The sequence below is a fragment of the Phascolarctos cinereus genome, unplaced genomic scaffold (genome assembly GCF_003287225.1).
Source record: "Phascolarctos cinereus isolate Bilbo 61053 unplaced genomic scaffold, phaCin_HiC Scaffold_5;HRSCAF=322, whole genome shotgun sequence".
NCBI classification, from domain to species: Eukaryota; Metazoa; Chordata; class Mammalia; order Diprotodontia; family Phascolarctidae; genus Phascolarctos; species Phascolarctos cinereus.
Window position 1 is genome coordinate 127,674,894 of NW_027555958.1, and position 21,159 is coordinate 127,696,052.

Sequence of the window (21,159 nt, forward strand, 5' to 3'; positions counted from 1 at the left end):
AGAGCCTCAGTTCTATTTAAAACTAGCTCATGGTACTACCACACACACAAGCTGCCTCCTGGGATCACAACTTATCCTCCAGCATCTTGGTCACAGTGTGATATTTGGGAATCATTCAAAACCTATGTAGGCGGTTCTTAATTATCCAGGCTGTGAATACTGGGACCATTTCCCACTTTTTTTTGGCTACCTTTTGCCAATACTTATTACAATTCTTAGCAGACATGGGGCAACTGTGTGGTGCAGTGAATAGAGCACTAGCCCTGGAGTCAGGAAGACTCATTAACTCAGGTCTTCCTGAGTTAAAATCTGTCCTCAAATACTTACTCACAATGTGACCTTGGGCAAGTCATTTAACCCTGATTGCCTCTCCAAAAAAATTCTTCGCAGAGATGGAGAAAGAAAATGAAATTCAAATCATTCTGTTTTGCTATACCAATAGAAGGCTTGATTGGGGAAAATAGGGCGAGATTGATGAAAAAGGAGTTTAGAAAGGATTTATGGATTTCCATTATACTTCGATAATTCAGAGATCTATGATTTTGTTGGTATAGGCACTTCCTCCATGGATATAAGATAAAACCTTGTTATATTTCAGTCAGTGTCCTCTGTAAAGCTGTTGTAGAAAACAAAACAAAAACAAAAATCAAAATCTATTACCCTCTGTGTAGTCTTCTGGTGAGGGACACCTTTGAAATGAACTAGGTTAATTTTCAGCTGAATAGATGTACAGTTCCTAACTAGGCCTTTTGTTGAAGCTCAAACTCTTGTGGCATGATCTTTGAGATGCAGTGCCAAAGTGAGGTAGTGGAGGAGGATTCCAGTGGAGGCCATTATCCATGCCATCCTCTGCATAGTCAACTGAACAATGCTTTAGAATTAGTGATTCAATCAAGGAACAGATGTGTATTCAGAGTCTGGTTTATATTATTCTATTAGTACACAATACAATGAACATCAAAAAGAATTAGATGTCAAATACTTTCATTATGTAAGAATGGAAGTCATAATAAAATTTTCCTTAATTGCATGGTAAAGGTAACAACACAAACTGAGGAGATAGCAATTGGTATTTTAATTAAAGTTATGGTATAGTAAACAAAATGGTCCTTATGGTAGAGAGGAAAATTTACATATGACTTCACATTATAAGTTCAAGCTATACATGCAAGTACATTTTCTGTTGAAAGAGCTCTAATCATTTTATCAATCAAAGGATGGCCAGCTAGGCCTATTGACAGTTGCCTGTGTTTTTCTTAGTGGCCTGAAAACCACAGATAGTGTGATAGAGTGAAAAAAATATTAGCTTCAGACAGAGATGATTAGGATTCAAATTCTGATTCTACTATTGACAGTGAATGTGACCTTAGGTACATCATTTAATCTCTTTGGGCTTCTGCTTCTTCATTTGTAAAATAGGAAGGGAGAGGTGGGAAAATGAAGGTGGGGAGGATGATTTGGGCCGGGTGGATCTCTGAGGTCTATTCCTTATTAAATCCTATGATCCTAACGCTTTATCTCCCTAATTTGCAGCCAATTTTTTTTCATGAAAATGAAATGAATAGTATATGAGTGTTGATGCCTTTAGAATGGAATGTGTTTAGTAAAAGTATTGGTTGGTATATTCATGACCTACAGTATACGCTCTCAAAATAGGCTGTATTATTTCAAAACTGTCCTTAGCCCTTGCTTTGGTGACTTTATTTTATGCCTAGATAATTACTCTCTAGAATTGAGATGAATGATAAATAAGAATCACAATGGTGTAGAGGCAATGGATCAGAGAAAAAAAAAGCTCAGGTGTATTATTATAGGAGACAGTCTTTAGCCCAAGAATGACATAATTAAGACATTACTGAAATTATTATTTGTAAAATATAGATTTACATGAAAGCACTGGGGTAGTCATATGACCATTAATGCAAGATGACTCTCTCCTGTGTATACCTTCTCTTTACACTAATCATCTTTATCTGCCATTTCTTTTTTGCTTTTGTTGATTTATATATTCTTGCAGTGATGAAAAATTACAAAAATTATTGGCATAGCATGTTTCAGTAAACAGTACTGAGAAAAAAAAAATCAAAACCTGTCTTGGTAATATGGACTTCTAAGATTAAAGAGCTTGGAAGAGAAGACCAATATTACCAAGAGAATCTACAGCTCTGGAGAGTTTTCTGTTTTTATTTTTTTGCTTAAGTATTATCCTTATATAAATTTGGGGAAGGAAATCGAATATAAATAAAGTAGTACTACCTTTCCAAGGGCTTTAAAGGTCAACTCTTCCCACTTTCTGGCATATGTTTAATAATGAATGGCAATTATACTGTCAGAGCTGGATCATCTAGTCTAACCCCTTATTTTACAGATAAGGAAACTGAGACACACAGACAGGAAATGGCTCACTCAAAGTCATACAGATAGCTAATGGCATATAACATGAGCACTTTAATTCCATGTTAAATATGATAAAGGAAATCACAAGTGACACATCTAATACATGCTTTGGGCATGCTGACTTACACCTCTTGCTGTGCTAATTGGCATGGTACAGTACCATACCAATTAGCATAAGAAGTAAAAGATTATATGTTACAAGTGAAATTCTAGATGTCACAGATTCTCTTTCTGTGTATATGCATATGTGTAAATGTTATATACACACTTAACACATTCCAGTGAATATTATGACCTCCACTATGCTCTGTGTGTGTATGTGTGTTCGTGAATGTGCATGGGTGCACACCTGTGTGCATGGACACTTGTGTGTATATTTGTTCTGGGAAAGAAAGGGTAAAGTGAAAAAGGTGTGGAAAGATATGCTAGAACCAGATTATTATTGGCCGTAAAGTCCAAACAGAGGAGTTTGTATTTTTACAGTAAATAGGAATCCAATAAAGTTTCTTGAGTGGGGGGAATGACATGGTTTATGCTCAGCAGCCTTGGGGAGAATTAAGAATGATAGGACGAGTTGAGGATTTTTGCCTCAGCAGATGCAGACTCTGAAGAAGAGGCACAGGGAACAAGAGCTGGCATTTTGCCCACATTATGATGGGGAATACCCAGTGATCAGGGGCTCTTTTGATGACAGAACACAAAATCAGGCAGGCCCTCATGACCTAGGGCTAGGATTTCTTGTAGTTTTTAAGACTCTCCAGGAAGCTGTGCACTAGCCCTAATGATGCCATTACCGCTCAAAACAGTTTTAGAACTCTTCCTTTCAGAACCTTTATCACATAAGAAAACCAGTCCAATTACTTTAGACTAGCACCTTGCTTTCTGATCCCATGTGGCATTATATCAATACCTTATCATTACGAGGACCAGGCAATCAAATGATGCAAAAATTTTATTATAAGCTTACTTTGGAATTAAAAAAATTATTCTGCCTCTATTTTCCTTGCCTTATGGATTAAAAAAAATGTACTTCATCAATTGATGTAGCTTGGTCCTTTAAGGTATTCTTAAATTCCAGTTCTTCTTTAATGATGACCCTTATTTACCAGGCTCTGTTCTCTAATGCATTCCTGTCAATTTTCAAATATCACACCCAAAAAGAATACCGAATTTGGAGTAATAGCATCTGGGTTCAAATCCCAGTAATGCCGCTCAAAGTCACTCTGACTTTAGGCAAGTCACCCCTGGAGTTAAGCTCAATTTATCTGTAAAATGACTAGATGTCTTCCAAGGTCCTTTCTAGGTCCTAAGTAAATAATCTTATGAATGAAAATATGAAGATTCTCACTGAGAATGTTGAAATGAATATACTATAGGTCCTGGGGGAAACTTCCAAAGAAGTGTCTGAAAACTGCTTTAACCAGCGGCAGCCTTGCTGGCCAAGGGCATAACCTCTCAAGCTGATTACTGGACTTTGAATGATATAATATTCATTTGGATGAATAAATCCCAAGATGTTTGTTTTTCAAAAAAAAATTGCAATGTGGTATAATAATTAAGACACTGAAGTTGGAATTAGGAAGACCTGAGTTCAAATCCTGCCTTAGATACTTAGTTTCATTATCTGTAAAATAAGGGAGATAGAATGATGGCCTCTAAAAATGCCTTTAGACTCTAAATCCATTATTCTATGTTATAGTTACACACTGTGCATATAATTTATGGTTCAGAATTTTCCAGCTCTTTTGAGGGTGATTATAGATAATAGACAAGTTAGAGTAATTGGGTTGTATTTTTTAAGAAAACGCACTTCTGTTTTTCTATATTACAAGCCTTTTAAACTTTGTCCAAACTTTTTCTATTCACCTGTGGTTTCTATTAGCAGGTTTCATCACATGTCAAGCTAGACTCCTACCTCCTCCTTCTTTCCCTTCCTTCCCCAACTCCTATGACTTATGCTGCTCAAGAAGGATCAAAGGAAATAAAGTTAGGCGTTTGCAAGAAATAAGGTTGATTTAAGTGAAGTTAGAAGGTGAAGTTTTCAGCTCACTAAGTGAATAGAGTAGAGTTGATAACTATTAAGAACAAGTCATTCAGAAGAAACTAGCATACCTCACAGGAGAAGCCAGAATAACCTGGGGGACAGTCACATTTTTCAATCAAGTGAGCTTGTGGACTTAATGCTGATACAGCTCCTTCTTCAGCTACTTCCATTGAGATCTCAGAAATTCTGGAAAAGAAAAATAAACAACTCATTAGACCAGTAAATACCCATTCAAAGGCACTTTAATAAATCTTGAAAGAGGAGACACATTTTTTATTTGTTTATTTATTTTGGTCTTTAGCCTTATGCTTAAACTTGTTTTCAAGCTTAAAAAAAAAGATACTTCTGGTATATGTCTAAATACCAGGGACCTTGTTAATCTTTTATCGCAGATATTATTTTCTCCAATCTTTAAATGGTCTTCTTTCCTGTACTAGAACACACAGTAGAAGAATGAAACAATTATTTCATCATTTGCATGATGTCATGTGGACAAGATATTTCTATCATTGAGTGAACTTTCCACTTTTTCACAGGCAGTTTTCACGTTATGTAGCCATGGTTGGTTAACTATTCTTGCTCCTAAGGGCAAATTGCTTTGTTACTTTCTTTTCAGAATGTTTCTGTTGCTGTTCACTGTTGCTGTTAGCTTCTACCATGTTCCTATAAGCTATTACAATATTGTTGTGCAGTCATATCTAACTCTTCACGATCTTGGAAAAGATACTAGTGGGGTTTGTCATTTCCTTCACCAGCTCAGGTGGTGAAGCTGAGGCAAGCAGAGTGAAGTGACTTGCCCAGGATCACACAGTTAATAAGTATCTGAGGCCAGATTTGAACTCAGGAAGGATGAGTCTTCCTGACTTCAGGCCCAGCACTTGATCTACTGGGCCACCTAGCTGCCCTGAAGCTACTACCATGCCAAATTCCTTTTCCTCTAGCTAGTTTATAAGCCCTTTCTAGAACTATGCAGCAGGGCATTCAGTGTTAGGGGTTCTTAATCTTTTTTGTGTCACGGACCACTTTGGCAGTCTTGGGGAGCCTGTGGATCCTTCTAACAGTAATGTTTTAAAATGCATAAAACATGCATGCAGACCTATAAAGGAAACAATCATATTGAAATACAGTTATGAAAATATAAAAAAAAATAAAAGTCACAGATCCCAGGTTGAGAACCCTTACCTAGGTCATGCTATAGGAAATACTGACCTAGAATAATCTAGGTGGTGCAAGGGATGATGGTTGAACTTGGAATCAGGAAGACCAGGATGTGACTCTGAACAAATCACTTAACCACAGATGGCCTCTGTTTCTTCATCTTTAAAGTGGGAATAATAACAGTACCTATTCCCCCAGTGTCATGAGGATTAAATGAAATATGTAAAGCACTTTGCAAACTTTAAAGTGCTATATGAACACTAATTGTTGTTGCTGTTATTATTATTATTGTCTTTGTGTGGGTGTTTTCTGTGTGTGTGTGTGAGTACCTAAAGAAAGCTCCAAGTTCAGTGTTTAAAATAATCAAACTTCAGAAAACATCCAGCTCACCTTCCCATTTCCTCAACCTCATTTGAAAACTTTTAGATAATTTTAATAACTCTATTAGGGGGTGAAGGAAGGTGGTGGGAACATTTTATTCTTAGTGAAAAGTGAGGCATCTTTCCCCTTAATCTTTTCCTTAATTTGGAGGCATACATTAAAGATGAGGATGCAGGTCATAAACCCAGACCATTTCTTGACTAACAGCACAACATCGAAATTGATTTTCAAAAAAGTTTTTAAATGAAACAATGAGCAGCTGTTGCTTTAATAAAATGCACCTTCAGCAAAGACACTTGATTTCTAAAACCTTAAAAGAAACACAAGTGGTTTTAATCAAAATGGTATTATTCATTCACTTTCTACCATCTTACTAAAGTGCCTTCCTACTTTTGATAGTAATTACAATCTACACACTAATGGACCAACCTGAAATGAATAATTAGTTGAAATACATATTTTAACTTCTCCTTTCATATTACATTATCCTTGCTTGGAAGGAAAAAAAAAGACATTGAAATCTATTAGGTAAGAAAGAGAAATGCAGACCCTTTATGTCTTGCTGGGAGTGATGGTCAAAAGGAATAAGGAATAAATGAGGTTACCTTTAGAACTGCTTAGAGATAAGTTAAGCCCACCAGCCTTTGGGCATTTTATTGGTCTAGGAGATATTAGCTTCATATTCCATTTTCCCTGTCTCTCACATTCATGCATACACCAAACCAGAAAATGGATAAAAAAATCAAGTGAGGCATGAATGATGACAGCAATAGATATTTCTGCAATATGCCATTTATCTCAGGGGATTAGAGAATCACAGTTTTGCCAACATAAGGGATTTGGCCTACTCTGTCTTCTACTTAAGTGAGCACTGATATACAAAAGTTTCTGTTCCCTGCAACCCCACAAGAAATGTAAATAAATAAAGGGAATAAATTGCTCAATGCTTATAGCTTCTTCTACATAGTCCAAATTCAAAGTAGCAAAATATATTCATTGCTTTTATAAAACTTGCTTTCCTATACTATAGAATCTGTATAAAGTCTTAAGTGAAAATAGAAACTATCATTTATTGTGCATCTTCCTTTACCAAAATTTATCCTGTTCATTTTTCTGCATTTGCTCATTTATGAACATATTGTCTTCCCCAATAGAATGTGAATTCCATGAGGTCAGGGATTGTTTCATTTTTGTCTTTCTATTCCCAACCCTTAACTTAACACCTGACACATAACAGGCAACTGACAAATGCATGTTGATTGTCTGATTAAATATTATTATGAAGGCATTTTAAATACACACAGCTTCCACATCTCTCCTGACTGTAGTGTCTAATGAAAGTAGGTTCATCCTTAATCTCTTTTCTCTTTGCTCCTTTATCCTGAACCTGCTGTTGCTTTCTTGCCTGTTCAAGTCACCCTTGGTTCATATGGGGGAGTAAGATATGGTTTTTGTCAGGTAGTCTTCACTGGTTAGTGCTTATTATATACAAATCAACAAATTATATACAAATCAACATAGAAATGCAAACACAGTCCATGCCCTGGAGAAGATCACATTCTAACATAAGAGACAACATGGAACCAAGTGGGCACACCGAAGATATATACAAAGCAGGTGGAAAGAAATCTGAGAGGGTACTGCCTTAACAGCTAGGAGTACTGGGAAAGATTTTTTGTAGAAGGTAAGATTTGAGCAGTCTTCAAGGAAGTTGGGAATTCTCAGAGGCAGAGGTGTGGAAGGAGAGCATTCCAGGATGGGGTGGGGAGAGACAGCCAATGCAAAGACATGGAGACTGGAGATGGAATGTCATATTTAAGGAACTGCAGATTGGAAACATTGCTGGATTTTGATTACTTTAAAGCTTCAAATGATGCTTGCAATGAAAACAAAATAACTTAATTAATAATGAGGTCAAGTAAAGAATACACAAAAGACCAATGACCCAGTCTTGCAAGGGAGTTCTAGCAAGTTTCCTAAGAAATGTGCAACAAAATCTATTCCCATCAGTCCCATTAACAAAAATGGTCCCTATACTACCCAGCTATTTAATGCAGTACAGGAAATTTGCATAATCCTATCGTCTGCTGTAAAGCATCATATCAAAGTAACAAACCTGCCTTTGGCTGCTGCCATCTGATCTGTACTTGATAGCAGAAAAAACTAACAATAAAATTGAAAGCACATTTTCAATTCAAATTCCTTTACTATTCCATATTTTGTACAAAATGTAATTTCATATTTAAAAAAACTTTTCAGTTTTGAGTGGAAACATAAAAAGAAAAATCAAATGAACATGGTAAAGGAAAAAAAAAACTGAGGGCTCCTGATTTTTCAACAGAAGTCCCTAAATCACTCTGAAAAGCAATGTGGCTTTTATGCAGGAACAGAATTAGCATTTTTGCTAAGTTATGTGTCTAGCATAATGCTAACATTTGAATTAAGTTATTTTTACATTCTGTCTGCCAACATGATATTTCATAAAATGATATATTCTTCTTGCCATAGATCAGTAATTTATTGTACTAAACCTTTTTACAAACCTCTTGATAGAATTTTCTTATGGGTCATAAACAATGACACTGAGAAGTTCAATAAAGTTTTGAAACAGTGTGGGACAGTGGAAAGAGCATTGACTCTGGAATCAGAAATTCTAGGCTCAAATCCTCAATCTGACATTTACCATCTTGGTGAGGTGAGTGACATTTACCACCTTGGGCATATACCTAATCTCCATGGGCCTTAATTTTTCATTATCTACAAACTGAGGGAGTTGGGTTAGATGAACAATCAAACCCCTTCCTCTAGATCTATGACCCTACAATTCTATCTGCTAACTGTGTGATCGTGGGCAAGTCACTTCACCCCATTTGCCTCAGTTTCACCATCTGTAAAATGAGCTGGAGAAGGAAATGGCAAACCACTCCAGTATCTTTGTCAAGAAAACCCCAAATAAGGTTGCAAAGAATTGGACAGGATTGAATCCAACTTTACAGTGGCAATTATGAAATTATGATAGGCTGAGACTGGAAATGCTATTTAGTATGATCTATATTTTTACTAATCTTTCCTTTACTCTTAATTCTTAGAACACAAATATTGCCTATGGTTGTCCTCTTATGTGTAACATGTAAGACTTGTCCCCCGCTAATGAAAGGAAGCTCCACCAGGGTTAATGCTGCTCCTGCCCATTCTTTTGTTTTCCCCACAGCAAGATGTTCGACTCAGTAGGAGTAAAGTGAGTGCCTGGAATTGCTTGGATGGGCTGAAAAAAACCTTGTGTCTATGAGAGGAGAGAACGATTTGAATTTGTCACAGACCACCATTTCTCATTTGGACTAGTTTCATCAGTGATACTTACAAAGCTTATTTTACATAAAAAAGCAAGCCAGGGCTATTAGGAGTGAGGTCCTATAGAGTCTACTTACTGTACTCTCCTTTTTTTTTTTTTTTTACTACCTTTCTAACTCATTCTCCTTTGTCCTCATTTACTGGATCCCACCACCCCCTTCTAATTAATTGTGTATATCTGCCATGGCTCACTTTTGGTGTCTCTGCTCTGCTTCCCCTCTGCTCTTTTCCTAAGGGAACTCATCTGGTTCATATGCTTTCAATTAGCACCTGCATTCTGATGACTACCACACCAAGATACACAGTCATGAATTTCAAACTAGTTTCCTATCTCTCCTGCCTTCAGGGCATGTTGTAGCTATATTAGCAATTTCAGTTTTCCTTTGTGGTAGCTCCTTAATTACATATTACTCTCTCTCTCTCTCTGCTCCCTTACAAATCTTCCTTAATGGCACCCACAGAATCACCCTAGAATAAGAAATTCAGGTTGCTTTCTATGGTGGAGCTGTACATAATGGTTACCTGCTTTGCCGAATGATATTCCCATAAGTAGCCTTGATAAGAATGTAATGAATGTCATAGAGTACATCCAAGAAGTCCTCCCGTGTCACCATCCTACTTGTGCGGGGGTCATCACCGTAATATTTCCATTCATTCTAATGACAAAGAAAAAACCACACACACATGCCCTTTTAATAGTATCATATGGAAACATTATTGGCATCTTCATACAATATTGACTAAAACCTTACCTCTGTCATTTCTATTTCATGCCTTGTCAGTTGTCCAATTAGAGGAGCTGCCATATGCCGGGTGATAATTCTAGCACGAGTTGGAGTTCCACCTCGAATTATAACTTGTGGGTTATAGGTAGAAAATCCTGTTTCTTCACGAGCTTCAAAGTAGATTGTATACTTCAGCTTGCCACCGTAGGCCATCAACTAATAAAGGGGGAGGACAAAAGATGTTTTTGGTAAGAGCTTCCAAAGTATACTACCCCAAGTATTACTTTTATTTCACCTTGGACAAATTCAAAGTTCTGTTTCTCACCTTCTTCCCTTCAAATTGTTCTGGAAGTTTCCAATAAAAAGGTTCCAGATGGAGATCCTCTCTCACCCGTTCCATGTTTGCAACAATCTCTGGGTTCTGAAAAGCAATTCCTTTGGTGGTTGTGTGTTGGAGGGCTTCATCCACCAGTGGAAGGATGGTCTGTTCAGGTGTCAGTGTTACCTGAAAATAAGAAAGCATTAAAAAAAAAGAAAGGGAGTATGAGCAAAGTGAAAATTAACAAAAATGAATCTTGTAATTCTTCAGTGTTTTTTAAAGTTCATGACTTTTGATATGCATTTATAAGTGAATTATGACCATCATTAAATATATATGTGTATATATATATATATATATATAAATAGGTAAATATATACATATATGTCATATGGATGCATGCATATGATATATTGTTACTATAACAAAATATGTGTAGGGTATGTTTATATATCACATATTACCTATTATGTCATTTAATCCTCAGAATAATTCACTGAAAGAGATGTTATTATTTCCCCCAGTTTACAGATGAAGAAAAAGAGACTGAGAGAAGTTAAGGGATTTCCCCAGCGTAATAGAACAAGTAACTGTCTGAGCCAGGATCTGAACTCAGGTTTTGCTGACTTTAAGTTCCAACATTTGAATTATATCAAAGAAAACGTGTATTTTAGATAGATTATTAGTATATATGTCTCTAACTGTTTCTCTTGTCATATATTTTATGTTCTGGCTAAACTGGACCACTTTCTATCACCTACTTTTATTCCACCATCCTCAGTCTCTGAGCCTTTGCTAAATTATCTTGAGTGAGGAGAAAGTGAATGAAAACTCACCTGACACACTATGTCTGCTTTGCTTCTGACAACTTTGCATCTCAAATGCATCCCCCACGAAAGCAAAGCCTACCTAGGCATCTTGCCATCCATTCTGATATTCCTTCCCTTTTTCTCACTGCAACAGTGAGCCTCAGACTAAGTATTCCATAGACCATACCCATTCTCCCATGGGTAAGTTAATCCACTCAGTTTTGGATTTCTGCCCTAAGGTTGAGCTGTGTTCATAAGGGGGAGAACAAGTGAAAACTTATTAATGCACTATATCTAACTGCTCCCAGACTATACTTCCCATTCCCTCTAGACATTCACCTGGAAATCATCTTGCTATACTTCCTATCACTTACTACCCCCAAACCCAAATATCTTTCTTTTGCTCTGGAAAGAGTAATTAAATCAATATTCAGGTCCAACACTTCCTTCTGTGGCCATTACTTCCTAATATATGTTTTATACACACATACACACACACACACACACACACATACATACATATGCAATATAATATCTATTAAAATATATTTATAATAGACATTATAAATATAAGATAAATATATATAAAATATATAAAATATATATGCAAATATGCACATATATATATAGATATATATCTATATAGATATATCTATATAGATATATATCTATATATATATAGTGGTGGTAAGAGGAAATTCTCACAGTTCCAAGGCAGAAAAGAGTGCTTGTGATCACTCATAGACCAGAGCACAGGCCAGGAAAGGAGGAAGCACCTTGCCTTTGATCATACCACCTTGGAAGAACTAAAAATTTACAGGTCCCTAGAAGTATCTCTGAAAACAGCTGCACGACACCCCCCCCCCCCCCCGAAGCTTGGGACAGTACATTCTCCACACTGGAAGCAGACCCCTACCTTAACAAAGAGTTTATAACTCAAATAATTGGCTGAGATCATGAGCAAGCAGCACAAAAAGAGTCAATAGAATCTTACTTTGGTGACAAGAAGATCAAAACATACAACCAGAAGAAGACAACAAAGTCAAAGCTCCTACATCCAAAGCTTCCAAGAAAAATATGAATTAGCCATGGAAGAGCTCAAAAAGGATTTTGAGAAGTAAGTAAGAGAAGTAGAGGAAAAACTGAGACTGATGCAAGAAAATCATGAAAAATAGGTCAACAACTTGCTAAAGGAGACCCAAAAAAATACTGAAGAAAATAACACCTTAAAAAATAGGCTAACCCAAATGGCAAAAGAGGTCCAAAAAGCTAATGAGGAGAAGAATGCACTAAAAAGCAAAATTAGCTAAATGGAAAAGGAAGTCTAGAAGCTTCTGAAGAAAATATTTCCTTAAAAATTAGAATGGAACAAATGGAAGCTAGTTCAATAATTCTTAAATTATGGCTCTTTGATCTATTTTCCAGGTCAGTTTTTTTTTCTGATGAGATTTCACATTTTCTTCTATTTTTTCATTTTTTTGACTCTATTTTATTGTTTCTTGATGTCTGAAGGAGTTATTAGCTGCCATTTGCTCAATTCTGATGATTAAGGAATTATTTTCTTCAGTGAGCCTGTGTAACTCTCTTTTTGGCCAATTCTGTTTTTTGAGGAGGCCCCTGTTCCCTTGGGATTGCAATTAATACTGCTCTTCAGGGACCCTGTTCCTTTGGGACGAAGTGATGCTGTTCCTCAGGAGCCCTGTTCCCTTCGGACCAAAAGTGATCCTGTTCCTCAGGCTTCCTGATCCATTGTGACCAAAAGGAATACTCTCCCTTTAAGGCTCCAGCTCCCTCTTGACCAAAAGTGTTCCTCCCTGCCCTTGAACTATAGTGTTTGTTCCTGTATTCTTTATTATCAAGGTGTTTCATGAAATCTTTCTGTCTCATTCTGACCTCTGTTGGTTCTTCTATGCCAGAATTTGATTTGAGACATTATTTTAAAGTTGCTTGGAGGGGAATGTTGGGAGAGATCAGCTCAGCACTTTCTCTTGGCTCCATCCTCAGAAACCCTCTTCATCTCTTAACTGCTGAAGTCCCTTCTTTCCCTTCCTGTCCAACTGTCTTCTCCATGAAACCTCTCCTTTCTTCCTCCCTAGGTGAAAGTAATTTATTTTTCTTCAAATTTCTCAAGTACTTTGCTCAACTCTTCCCTTCTCATATGTATATAAAAGTGGGTTTGAAAATGATAATAGTGCTAAATGAATATGAATTATTATTACTTAGAGCCATACTGATAGATATATATATCTATCACAGGATTGTAGGATCATAGGATAATAGATTTAGAACTGGAGAGGACCTTAGGGGTAATCAAAGTCCAGCCTCCTCATTTTAAAGATGAGGAAACTGAAGCTTAGAGATATGAAGTGACAAGGTCACCTCCTTGGTTAACTGAGGTAGGATTTAAACCCAGATCCTCTGATTCTAAATCAAGTATGCTTTCCCCTCTACCACATTCTACTCTTCTCATCAGAATGGCTGTTTCTTGAAGGGTTGTAATTTTTCATCTTTGCCAACCCAGCACCTAGCACGTGCCTCATACATTTTCCAAAGTTGCAGATGTTTCACAGCTTGGGGAGTTCAGGTGGGCAGATTTGTTACTATATTCTTGGGAAGACTCCCTCCCTGTCTGTCATTGTGCATTTGTGGTGGGGCTGCTGAAACGGGGAGCACAATTGGTTACCATCTTGCTAAAGTATTTAAGAGCACCATAAGGCAAGAAGAATCCTACTGTCTATCAGAGAGAGTTGGAAGCCTGAGTGCTTTCAGGCAGATGTTGAACTGAATGGAGGACTTGTCATGAAAGTACAGTGCTAATGTTGAGGGGGAAGAAATTGAGGGGCACTTGAGAACTGAACCATCTCGCCACCATGATACTTGCCTGAGGATTATTCCTTTGTATGGTCATAGTGAGTAGAGATTGTGTGCACTTGTGTAAGTTCCTGACTTACTGGCTAATAACCCTCACAGTGTATCATGTGAAAGCTATAATATCAATTGCTTTCCTTATATGAAGCACAGCTTATATGAATCTTGGGCACAGCTGAGTCTGCCTCTTGTTTTCCTTTTTCCTACAGAGAATAGGAGGAAAAGGAAGGGAGAGGGAGAAGACACAGGATGACCTGTATTACATGTAGTAGGTGTAAATAATAGATAATGATTGAATGTATACATAATGCTCATACTTCAGTACTGTAAGGATTTCTGATTACCACAGCAGGAGTGTCTGTTTTCTCCATTGAAGCAGACTGCAATTTTGCTACAACTTAGTAGATGGTCTTTGAGAGTTCTTGTGCCCAAACAATTCATGACCCTGTGGTTACCCTGGTAATGAGTTTCTCCAAGATTCTCTAGGCTTATCTTTGGACAACAGAAACAAAGTCTATCATCAGGCCTATTCTCTATTACATTTGGAGTTTTCTTCTGTTTACATGCATTTCCGGTCTCAGGTTTAGATTAGGAATTTCTGCTGGTTAAGCTTCATCCCTCCTCCTACCCAATTGTTGGATAGGGTACACAGTCCTTTGGTCCTGTCCCCTCTGTAGTCTGGCTTTTGCCATCATCTCTTGGTGGCAGAATGTGGGTGTTGTCCTTGGCCCCAATCTCTGTTTCCTCCTTAATATGCCCAATTGGAAGTTGCCATTGTCCCATGCTGTGGCCCTTCCAGGCCCTGATGCATTGTGGGAGATTCCTCTTGACTCCAGTTTCCTTGCAGGTTTAGAGGACCACTTGCTGTGGCTGCAATGGCAGTCCTGGCTTCAGGTCCCTTGGAGTGTTCCAAACTCTGTCTCCTTAAGCAGTGATCTTGCAGGGCTGTCTGTTTTCCCCTGCTGGGCTCACAGGTTAGGACACAGCCCTGGTTTATGGAACTGGAGCTGGATTCTGTCTTCTTTGGCATGTCACTACTGAGTGCCCTCAGGCTGCTGGCAGTCTTCTTGTTTAGTTCTGGACTCAGTGGAGGAAATTACTGGTGTTTGCATTAGTCTTTTTGATCATTATTCTACTTGATGCTGTTATAGGTATTTACTGCATTATTTGGGGGATCACTAGTTACCTTTCATGTCACCACCTTAACCAAAGTCCCAATAGGCCCTTTCTCTTAGCTTTTGCAGCATAATTGGACCTGGTTGACTTAGTGATCCAGTAATATAGATTGTGGGTTGCAACCTGCTGAAGGGGTAATGAGTGGAAAAAGTTTAAGAAGCCCTGATATAGACTTTCAGAACTGAGGGTCATCTTCACACCATGAGGTGGTAATGGAGGAAGACTATAGTTGAAAAAAAAAACACATACATCCATGCTTACACAGACACGTACACATACACACACACACACACACACACATGTACACATACACACTTTTTTATTGTTGTTATTCCAGGTCTGTGATTTCATTGATATAAGGAATTCTTGGTTAAAAAATGCTTATCATTGCACATCAGGGAATACTCTCTAATTCCTAGTCTTAGCTGATCTGGGCACCAAGAATTTAAATGATATGCTTAGGGTCACATAGTCAGTATGTATGTGTGATGAAACTTAAACCCAGTCTTCTTGACATTGAGTCCATCTCTCCATCTACTATATTATGTTATCTCTCTCAAATTCTAAAGTGTTTTCTTCCTATCTCTCCCCTTCTTTCTTGTTTTCTTTCCTTCCTTGCTTTCTTCCTTCTTTCCATCAATCCATCCCATATTGCAGTATGTATTGGTATAAACTGCATAAGTTTAAGCAGCATGTACTAATATGAATTCTAAATGCAACTCTAAAGGTTTTAGGTCGTGGACAAAGTATGGTAGTCTTTGAGTCGTGAAACCTCGATTCAAATTCTTCTTTGAATGTGTATAAGCTGGATAATCATGAACAAGTCACTTATTCACTCTAAGCTTTAGTTTCTTTATCTGCAAAACCAGGTTAAAATATTTGAACTTTCATTCTCCTAAGGTTGTTTTGGGGAAAATGTTCTGTAAACTTTAAAGTGCAATATAAATACTCATATAAAGGTATATTAAACATTATTTTAATATTTGCTTATTTATAAACATGTTTCCTATGCAACTATCTCATTACACTATTTTATCTAAAATAATATTTATGGGTATTTAATGGTTTCAAGTGGTCTATAACTCTATTTTACAAAGACATACATTTGTCTACATAAATGCACGTATGCATATGTATGTAGAAATACATGTGTGTATGTCATAATCACACAAATATATAGGCAGTGTGTGACTCTGTTTCTCTTTCTCTCTATTTCTCTGCCTCCATCTCTCTGGCTCCATCTTTCTCTCGTGACTCAAAAATATTACTGAAACTTAAACTGAAAAAACTAAGCATTTTGGGACATCCTGTATTGCACAAGGTCTATGATTTCATTGATGTAGGAAACCCTAGAAAGTAAACTTCCTCTAGCAATATCAGTCTCTGTCTCTCTCTGTCTGTCTCATGTCCCAAAAGTCTCACTGAAACTTAAAACTGCACCAAGACTTTTGGGACATCCTGTATTTGCACGAGATCTAGGATTTTTTTTTAAACAATCTTTTTTAAATTTTTAGGCAATTGGGGTTAAGTGACTTGCCCAGGGTCACAGAGCTAGTAAGTGTCAAGTGTTTGGTTTGTGGCTGGATTTGAACTCAGGTCCTCCTGACTTCAGGGCCAGTGCTCTATCCGCTGTACCACCTAGCTGCCCTGAAATCTAGGATTTCATTGGTGTAGGAAAACCCAGTGAGTAAAATTCCTCTGGCAGTATTGGTCTCTGTCTCTGTCTGTCTCTCTCATGTCCAAAAGTCTTACTGAAACTTAAAACTGCACCAAGACTTTTGGGACATCCTGTATTTGCATGAGATCTAGGATTTCATTGGTGTAGGAAAATCCAGAGAGTAAACTTCCTCTAGCAATAGGGATCCAACATATGCTCTGTGACTTACAGACTTAGATTGCTGCCTGAGGCAATGAGAGGTTAAGTGACTTGCTTAGGTCAGAATTCAATTTATGTTGGAGAGTAAGACAAGACTCCAGAAATCTTCCTGACTCCAAAGCCAACTCTCTACCCATTAGGTCACATTGCCTATTTATTTGTGTGACTATGACATACACACGTGTGTGTGTGTGTGTGTGTGTGTGTGTGTGTGTGTGTGTGTGTGTGTGTGCATATATATATATATATACTTGCTTACACAATACATACATATGTAAGTATACAATGCAGGTATACGTGTACTACATGTATACATATATGCACATATGTATACAAAATATACAAATGTCTTTGTAGATAGTACAGGCAGATGTCACTTAAAATCATAAATAAGTGCAAGGTACTTTCCCCATAACAACCCCATAAGGATGAAGGTGCAGATAGATAGATAAATAGATGGCATAGATCTGCATTTATCTATCATCCTTAAATAGAGTCCTTCTCTGATAACCTCACTAAAGTGTGCTCTGGATTCCCAAAGGCTGTGGCAATGTGGTGTAAACCCTGACAAGTTGGCCACCAGGATGGAAAAAGTTTTGAATCCAAGCCCTAACACAGATTATATGCCTATCGTCCAAGGATTAGTCTAACTGATGACAATAATAGCTAATATTTATATAATGTTTTGAGGTTTACAAAGTGCTTTACATATTTTTTTATTTGATTCTTGCAACAGCTTTGTGACAGGTACTGCTATTCTCCCCATTTTACATATGAGGGAACTGAGGTTGAGAGAAGTTCAGTGACATGCCCATAGTCACACAGCCAGTATAATATGTCAGAAACAGGACTTGAACCTAGAGAATCTTAACTTTGAAGGCAGCTCTCTATTCACGGAACCACCTACCTTTTTATTACCATGTTAGCCACAAGATCATGATTTCCTCCCCTGCTCTTTCCCCTGTATTTTTCTAAGGCTAGAAGTCACAGAAGATTTGTGATCTGAATCTATGAACTCACAGAATTGCAATCACTAACTGCTAAAGTTACTCATGTGTATGCTTACATATGGCTAGACTTGTGAGTTCATCTGTGTAAAGAACTGCCAGTGAGAAAAATCCCTTTATCTTCAGAGATCAGCAGCTCTGCAGTTTATTTGTTGTTCAGTCATTTCAGACATGTGTGACTCTTCATGATCCCATTTGAGATTTTCTTAGCAAATATACTAGAATGGTTTGCCATTTCCTTCTCTGACTTATTTTACAGATAAGGAAACTGAGGCAAACAGGGTAAAGTGACCTGTCCAGAGTCACACAGCTAGTAAGTGTCTGAGGCTGCATCTGAATTCAGGTCTTCCTGACTCCAGGCCCAGTACCCTATCTACTGTACCACCTAGCTGCCCTCTGCAATTTATAGTCTTAGAGAATTCCTTGGGGCCATCGAGAGATTCAGTGACTTGCCAGTATGTACCAAAGACAAGTCTTGAACTTAGGTCATCTTAACTTTGAGGTCAGTCCTATCCATTATACACTGCCACCTAGCTATACTTATTATTATCTATCTATAAATATATGGCTCCTTCTAGATCTATCTACAACCTTTCTTTGTGGTGAAGAGGTGCTACTGTTGCTCAGAGAAAACCAATATGACATATGTCTTAGGTTATACGGACTTAAGAGAACAGACACTGAGTCTATTTAACTTTTATGTGGCACAAGCAGAGTAATGTACTAGGGGAAAATGAATGATTAAAAAATCTTTTGGACAATTTAAAAATTAAGAACATCAAAGAAAGTAAAGTCAAAGGCAAAATTAAAGTAAGATGAGTACATTCTCTTGACATCTATTATCTTATAAAAAATAAATGTACCTCTTTTCAGATTGTCTAATGGAACATGGTCCCTTCACTATTTCTGAATGTACACAGGGGAAAAGGTTACTTAAATGTTTTGCCATTTTCTAGCTGCCTCTCAGTGCCTGACTAAAAGACGCCAGCAGGAAATAACATTATGGCATTACACGGCTCAGCAGTTCCCTACTCACCCACATACGGATCAGTCCCTTTGCTTCAGTGCACTGGTTAGTCATGCCAAAGCAATAGCAGCTGCTGCAGCCAAGTGGGTTCTTGGCATCAAGTCCAAATTTGCCAGGACGGCACCTGTCACAGTGGACACCTTCAACATTTACCTAGAGAGACAATCCCAATAGGAGTTCACGGTTAAAGGCAAAGATATAGGGGAAATTGTTCTTGAAGAGACTTATTAGGGATATGGATTTTCAAAGAGTATGATAGAAATGAAATAAAGACTACTATCTCCCATGGCATGTATGATTGGTGTCAATAAGCACGGTAAAATACTTTATTTACAAATATGTATATCGCTGTGGTGCTCTTAAAACTAAGCAACAGATTGTATAATTCCATTGAAAGCAACAGGAAAGACTCACCAGGCTTCAGAAGCACAATAAAAATAATGAACACTGGATAGAGGTCCATGCAATGCAAATAAATGGTAGGACAGGGTCAGAATATAAATGATAAGACCCAGGCTAATGTTTCGTTACTGAACATGATATATAGTCTGCATGTGCACTATACATGCCCTCTGTTGATGGCAGAAGTATTTCTTTAAAAGAATGCTCAAGCCTATTCAAAATCATCCTCCAGGGCTTCTTTCTCTGATTTCTTTTGTCCCTCTCTTCAGGGCCTTTATCTTGAGTAGTCAGAATACCTCTGACATGATATTAACTGTATTTAGAGTGGAATTGATTTTTGCAGAAAAATCTAAAGGGAAAAAATACCTCTTTGCCTTTTTAATTGATTATTTTTCCACATCATTTAACAATATTAGTGAGGGCTGAAATGTTCAGATAGTCACTGTTGTAATGTCAGGGGTGCTGGGTAATGTGAAGCCATGGCACTCCCATGGCAACAAAAGCATTCTGCTTTGTATCATAATTGCTGATCCATTTTTAGGAGAAGCTGCTTTTAGTGTGTCTTATTATTTCACTCACAAACGTGATGTTCAATAGGTACATGCTTTCTGTCATTTCAAACTTTTTGCCCTTTGAATGAGCAGTGAGTTACTATAAAGGAAAGTCTTCTCCCTGAAGAGTTTTGCTTTGCAAAATGTCACTTGTTGGTAAAGATATCCATGGAATCTTTACCAAACGACATCACAAGAGGAACCCAAACAGATTTGGTTTGGACTGGTTAAAGACAATCTATTGCCTAAAAAGTAGAATTTTGCTCTTATGTCTGCAGGGGGACTAGGTACCAATATGTACTCTCTTTGGTGATTCCCCTTTAAATTCAATGAAATAGCAATAAGGAATAACATGGAGAAGCAGAAAAAAACAATTGTGAGACTTTACATTGCTGGACTTTGGCCATGCATACCTTACAAGTACATTGTCCACTTTGATTAAGGCATGCACATTTTTTCGTTTCTGAGTTGCAGGTTGATGCATCGGTCCCAGCCAGGAAGCAGTCACACAAATTGCAATGAGGATAATTCCAGTGGCCCAAATTGCATTCTGTACATCTTGTACCAGAGAATTCTGGGTAGCAGGAGCATTGGCCAGTGTTTATATTACACTGGAAATCAAGTGATCCCACCAAACTGCAATTACAAGCCTACAGAACAGATAATGAAATGTAAATTTCAGTCAAGTTTCACAAGAAATTTCTTAAAATCACAACTTGAGAATTCCTCCTTGAATAATTCTTTAATGATTCATTAAAATTAATGAAAAGCTATGCCATTCTAGGAACTCTCCTTACCACATAGAACCCTGGAAGTGAACTCAGCTACTTATGATTCAGTTAAATTACATCAGACAAAATCTTCCCTTCCAGGTTTCATCATTGTTCATTCCACAGTCAGCTATGCAGTGTAGTGGACAGAATACAAAACTCAGAGCAGGAAGATCTGAGTTCATATCCAGCCTCAGGCATTTGCTGTGTGACCCTGGGCAAGTCACTTAAACTTTGCCTCAGTTCCTCAAAGGTAAAATGGGGATGATGATAATAAGTCCCTCCCTCCCAGAGTTGT

General features: G+C 37.5%; 1 protein-coding gene across 1 annotated transcript in view; it reads right to left on the reverse strand.

The window, feature by feature from the left end:
- The window catches only part of LAMA2 (laminin subunit alpha 2), a 790,327-nt gene that overhangs the window by 214,200 nt on the left and 554,968 nt on the right, over positions 1-21,159 (reverse strand). Inside the window, exons 23-28 of the mRNA XM_078155150.1 lie at positions 20,505-20,741; positions 19,148-19,291; positions 10,382-10,561; positions 10,084-10,272; positions 9,854-9,987; positions 4,510-4,627 (exon numbers count right to left, since the gene is read on the reverse strand). Coding sequence (XP_078011276.1) covers positions 4,510-4,627; positions 9,854-9,987; positions 10,084-10,272; positions 10,382-10,561; positions 19,148-19,291; positions 20,505-20,741 — 1,002 coding nt within the window. The remainder of the gene's footprint in view (positions 1-4,509; positions 4,628-9,853; positions 9,988-10,083; positions 10,273-10,381; positions 10,562-19,147; positions 19,292-20,504; positions 20,742-21,159) is intronic.